This window comes from Chinchilla lanigera, unplaced genomic scaffold (genome assembly GCF_000276665.1).
Source record: "Chinchilla lanigera isolate Chin_1 unplaced genomic scaffold, ChiLan1.0 scaffold00204, whole genome shotgun sequence".
NCBI classification, from domain to species: domain Eukaryota; kingdom Metazoa; phylum Chordata; class Mammalia; order Rodentia; family Chinchillidae; genus Chinchilla; species Chinchilla lanigera.
Genome location: NW_004955605.1, coordinates 452,310 through 458,309, shown reverse-complemented (window position 1 = coordinate 458,309; position 6,000 = coordinate 452,310). Strand labels below are relative to the sequence as shown.

Sequence of the window (6,000 nt, the reverse complement as noted above, 5' to 3'; positions counted from 1 at the left end):
TAAATGGTCACAACTACAGACCATACTCATAAGTGAAATAAACCAGACCTCCATGTGTAAGCAATGTATTGTCTCACTACTGTAAGAATCTGAAAGAGTGAATAAAAATTAGGAGGTATGACAGACATTGTGAAATGAAAGGAAAATGTTCAAAAGTAAAGAGCAACTGGGGTGAGAGAAAAGAGAAAAGAAAGGGGAAATTATGTATGTATTTATATACAGGATAGCTAACATAGTTGTACTACTAACTTCTATCGCTTTACTGAAAGGAACAGTTAATGATTAATTATTTGATCAATCTTGCATGTCTCTATTTGTTTTCCTGAGACACCACTTTGAAGATATCAGTATGTAAAACAACAACCATTGCTAATTTCCTACCCCTTTGTAACACTGTATTGCTTGTATTGTTCTTTTTTTTTTTGGTACCAGGAATCGACCTCAGGACCTTGTGTTTGCCAGGCAGGCGCTTATGCCACTGAGCTAAATCCCCAGCCTCGCTTGTATTATTCTCATGATATTTTGTAAATGGATGTTTGTTTGTTAATATGTTTTCATTCCTTCAGTTTTAAAATAAATTTAAAAAAAAAAAAAATGCATGGCACTAGGGCCAGGAATATAGCCCAGCAGTACAAGCACCTGCCTGGCACGTGCAAGGTCCTAAGTTTGATTCCCGGTACAAAAAAAAAAAAAAAAAAGAAAAAGAATTGATGGCACTAAATTATTCCACTGATTGTGTTAGCGTAGTTCCATCTGTCAATAATGGTAGGCTAACCATGGGTGTGGGCAGCACCACCCAAAAGGCTTTTGGGTGAGATAGAAGGGAAGATGCAAGGCAGGCTGCTGCTGTTTGCTTCTGCTTTCTGCCTGTCCTGCCAAGGACTGTTTCTCCTCTTCAATGCCCCTGCGCCACGCCACTCTGCCTTGGAGTCAGCCACCTATGGAGTGAAACAAACTGCGACCTTTGAAATAAACCTTTTCATCTTTAACTTGTGAGTGTCAGGTATTTTCTCCCAGTAATGATGAAAGCAACTAAGACACCGATGCTGCCTTTTACCTTTCATCCTGGTTTAAATTCTCGAAATTACTTATAAGCTGTCCTTTCAACTAATCTTTACTTTGGCATAGTATAAAGTCCGGCAAAACTGGGAAGCCTTCCACAAGAAAGAATAACACAATTGTGTGAAGTTACACAGAGGTAACACACATCAAAAGTCTAGCCTACTATTCCTCTGAAACTTAGTTATTCACTCAAGAATATATATAGACAATAGCACCTAACATAAGTTTATATTCAATAAATGCACAGTGCTCTGTATTTAATAAGTATGTTCAAGAAAGAAATTATACATCATTCGCCAAATCCCTTGGATTCCTCCTTGACAACTTCCCAGGTTTCTCTCTTCTCTATCAGTTTCACTGTTATCTATCACTGTTGCCACCTCACATTTTTTACTGTAGCAGTCATAAAATAAATCTCGGCTTCTTCAATCATTTCCTTTCAGTCAACCTCATATCCTATCAACAAACTGAACTAATGACCGCCAACAATAAACCCATCTAGTTATATTTACAAATTCTGGAAAGACACTCCCACATATATGCACCAGCAGAAATATGTAAGAAATGTTCCTAAATATGTAAGAAAGCAAAAACTGGAAATAAAAATGTTCACTGACAAGAGGAAAAAAATGTAACTGTGAACATCAGTAAGAATGAGTTAAACTTCTAAGCATCAAAATAGATAAATCTCAGTAACATATGGTGAAAATAAATTGCCTGTGAAACATACAGCATGATTTGTTATACTAAAACTAAATAAAAATCAATTGTCAATATATATGTGATTAAAGAATACTGAAAAGCAATGAAATAATTCATTCAACTCTAAGAATAATGCTCTCCCTGAGGTATGAGGAAGTGGATGAGATCAAACAAGAGTATGAGACACTGCAATGGGTAAGATTCTACCTTTTGCTGAATTTAGAAGTATTCACTTTGTGGTCATTTTTACTCCTCATCCACATGTTAGCCAGGCGTGGTGCGGCATGTCTGTAATCCCAGCACTCAGGAGGCTAAGGCAGGAGGATGACTGCAATTTCGAGACCAGCCTGTGCTACAAAGTCAGCTCAAGGCCAGCCTGAACTTCATAGTGAAACCCTGTCTTAAAAAGACTAAAAAACCAAAAAAACCCTCATCCATATGTTACAAATATCCCTTTATAGACATTAACATATACTGAAAAAAAATTAAAAGTGAAATCACACAAAGCAAATCTAAGTTTTGCCTGACCCTATACTGACAACCTTGAAGGAATAAGAGTGTTTTGCTATGGTAGGTGAGCTTGAAGACAGATCAGAGGAACCTCCATTACTGACCCACAAGTTTTCAGAGAATACCTTTACCTGTTCTGATGAATCACAAATAAGTTAAACCAAGAGCTCTCGTCTTCCTTTGGTCTCAACATTGTTACTTTTTTATTGACAAACATTCGATAGAGCCTTTCATCTGGAATGGACCCTGAAGTAGACAGTACATTATTTTAAAATTATTTTCTTACTTTGGCTAAAAAATTTTCACTTCTAAATTATGTGTTTCTCAAAATATCTTACTTTATTGTTTAAAAATATATTGAATTCTAGAATCATTTATAGGTAATGACATTTATAAATCTATGTTCCAAGTTCTAACACAATAGAAGTGAGTTGCACTGAAAGAACATTTTCCATTTCAGGCATATCTACCTTTAATTTCAGGAACATGTGGAATAAAAAGTACATTTCCTATGATTAGATTTTTATGAAAACTTCTACTAATTTTGTTTTTCACTATCTCTTTACTAAACACTACAAGTTCATATACTTCTGAGCCTTTAAGATAAAGAGTTACAACATGCACAGATACACATATTAAAAGAGGTGACAAATGCATATTAAAGAACATTATTATTACATATTGTTTTCAGATAAAAACATTTTGCATTTCAATAATTCCTTTACTCTCAAATACTTCTTCCCATATCCATCAGTTTGCCTTGACCTAGTGGAAACAAAAACAAATGAACTAAAGTAAGATACAAATTCTAAACATTTTAAAAGGAGAAAAGGCCAGGATTGCACAGTGAGGAAAACAGTGCAGAGTTGGAGATGGTACAGGTGATGTTGCTACTTTCTAAACTGCTACAGACCCTAGAAAGAAAGCCAACAATGCTGGATGTGGGCTAAGTGGCTGAGGCGGAATGCAGATCATGTAACTGGAAACACAAGGAAAGGCATAAATGCCTGGGGCACTAAGGGCTGACCTGCTTAGGTGCTGAAGTAACAAGACCACTAAAATTTAGAAGGCAAGTGTGGGAGGTGGGGTAAGTCTGAGGGAAATGGGAAGGCAGTTTATGCAGATGGCATAAGCTTTGAATAGGAGGCTGCGTGGTGGCATGAAAGAAGAGTGGTGGGGAAGAAGGAGAACAGCGACCCCCCTTCTTGCCCCAAAGCCCGTCGGTAAGAGAACCGTAGGGACAGGGGAATCTCAGAAGGCCAGGTGGGCTCATTATCCTGAAGAAAGGAAAGAATTTATTGATTACAAAGAGTTCTAGAATGCAAAGCATTTATGGTGAAGGATAGGTGTTTGGGAGGAAGACCGACTCCAATTAAGGAAGGCAGATCAGGATGAGAGGAGACTGAGAAAATGGATAAAAGATGCATAGTGTCTGGCGAGAGCTGAGGCATGTAACGGGATCTGGCCTTAACCTGAACCAAACAGGAGAAACCATTTTCTGGAGAGATGACCTCTAATACTGCAATGATTAAAACTACTAATGGCTTTTTTAAAAAAAGTGTTCTTGCTCTATCACTTGCAGAGTCAGACAAAAAGGCACAATAAATGGACTTGAAATACACTCTCTCTAAACCATGTGAAACTAAGGGGGAATGTGGCATGGAGACAGCATGTATAAATCTGCCAAAATTAAGCCCAATAATCTGTATCAATATGCACTAATCAATATGCACTAATAAAAATGTATATACAGTATATATACACATATATACATCACTTCTAGCCTCAAAAACTTCAGATATAAAATATACAAAATAATGAATGCACTTTAAAAAAAAGGTCTTTAGTCTTTCATTCACACAGAATAAAGCCCAGTAAATAAGCTTTTACCTACTGAACAGTAAACAAACTCAAGTTAGTGAGGCTGATACAGTGAATTTCTGAGCATTAGGGAGGAACAGCTCTGGACTAGCACTGTCCAACAGATGTATAATGTGAGCTACTAATGCATGCTGAATATGTTATTTTAAGTGCCACATTAACACAAGTAAAGACAAATTCCATTAACTTATTTAATCTAAAATATTAATAATATGTTTTACATCTTTCCCTTAGTTCTCGAAACCTAGCGTGAACCTTACAGGCAGGGCACACTAACTCAGACTAGCCACACTTCAAGTGCTCTGTACTTACACGAGGCCAGTGGTTACTGCCCTGCACAGCAACACGTTAGACCTCTGAAAGACTTACAAGATACCAGAATGTAGTTTTAATGAGGAGACAGTCTAACGTTAAATTTTATAGAATTATCCTACAAATCTTTTTAAAAGAGTTATTCTCTAATTCTAAATTTCTTTCCCCCGGTACCGGAAATCGAACTCAGGACTTTGCGCTTGCCATGCAGGTGCTTGTGCCACTGAGCTATATCCCCGGCCCTTATTCTCTAATTCTAATACTTAAGATTCTATATCCGAGCCTAAAAGAAAAAGCCTAAAACAATAAATAGATACTAAGGGGAAAAATTTTTTTCAACAAAACTACTAAAAACAAGTATGTATTAACATTTATTGATCCTTATAAATACCAAAAAAATTTTACCAAATATTCCATCATGTTTTACAATCACTAATGAGAAATAATCCAATTTGTCCCACTTTTTTCCAAAGGACTACAAAGTTGTCTCCAAAATTTCATTTCTCAATAACTGTTCAAATAATTCTTAATTGACATATATAGAGAAATAAAACCATCTTACCTAAACCATAGAGAGCAATTTTTGTGCTTCCTTTTTGAAGCAAAATTGGACTAATATCTATCTTTTCAACAGACATTGACCGTCCAAAGTGATTTATAAATCCAGCACAACTTAAAATATCCAGGGCACAGAGTGAATCTGCCTATACAAAATATTATCAAAGAATATTAATGTGTATATAAAAATGATCTATATGAATATCATATTACCTATTATAAGCATAACCCATGTACTACAGATTGAGTATTCCTTATTCAAAATGCTTCAGACTAGAAGTATTTCAGACTTTGGAATTTTTCAGGTTTTACAGTTCAGCATTCCAAATCTAAACATTCAACTCAAAACTTTTTGACCAGCGATTTTCAGACTTTGGAGCTTATTTCTGGGTTAGGGATGTTCAACTCACAATTACAAAAATTTACACTAGGAAAGTATTTTCTCAAAACAAAATTCTAATAGTATCAGTATTTGCTAATTTTTTTATTACAAATTAGCTACATTGACAACAATCACATGTTAAATGTGAAGTTCATATGACATCACAACTATCATGATATCCTGGTCACTAAAATATAAAAATTAGCTGTGAAATACACGCTATATAATATATTAATAGACCTCTTAAAAACTAGGGAAAAAGAACTTCACATAATTAATGACTTATATTTGACCAGATAAAATAAAAATACTCTGAGTTTAGGACCTCCAATCTTACATCCTCATCAGAGGCAATAAAATAATCTAATGTAGATTTAAAGTTGCTCATAAAACAATCATTTCCTGTAATGAGATCACAAGCGCTATCAAAATACTGGTAACTATAGAGTACTATGAAAATGTTACTCCTGATTACACACTGTTAAACTCAGCTCTAATGATATAAAACAGTGATAGTCAACCTTTTAGAACCTTGCAATGAAAGCCACACACACACACACACACACACACACACACACACACACACACAAAAA

At 35.4% G+C, this 6,000-nt stretch overlaps 1 protein-coding gene across 6 annotated transcripts in view; it reads right to left on the bottom strand.

Moving 5' to 3' along the window:
* LOC102028151 (double-strand break repair protein MRE11A) overlaps window positions 1-6,000 on the bottom strand; it is a gene marked incomplete in the record, with an annotated part of 53,671 nt that overhangs the window by 35,757 nt on the left and 11,914 nt on the right. For all 6 annotated transcript variants that reach the window (XR_001232571.1, XR_001232569.1, XR_001232570.1 and 3 more), the window contains 2 exon segments: window positions 2,406-2,520; window positions 5,030-5,171. Coding sequence is in view for 3 of the 6 variants with exons in the window: in XM_013510104.1 (XP_013365558.1) it covers window positions 2,406-2,520; window positions 5,030-5,171 (257 nt within the window).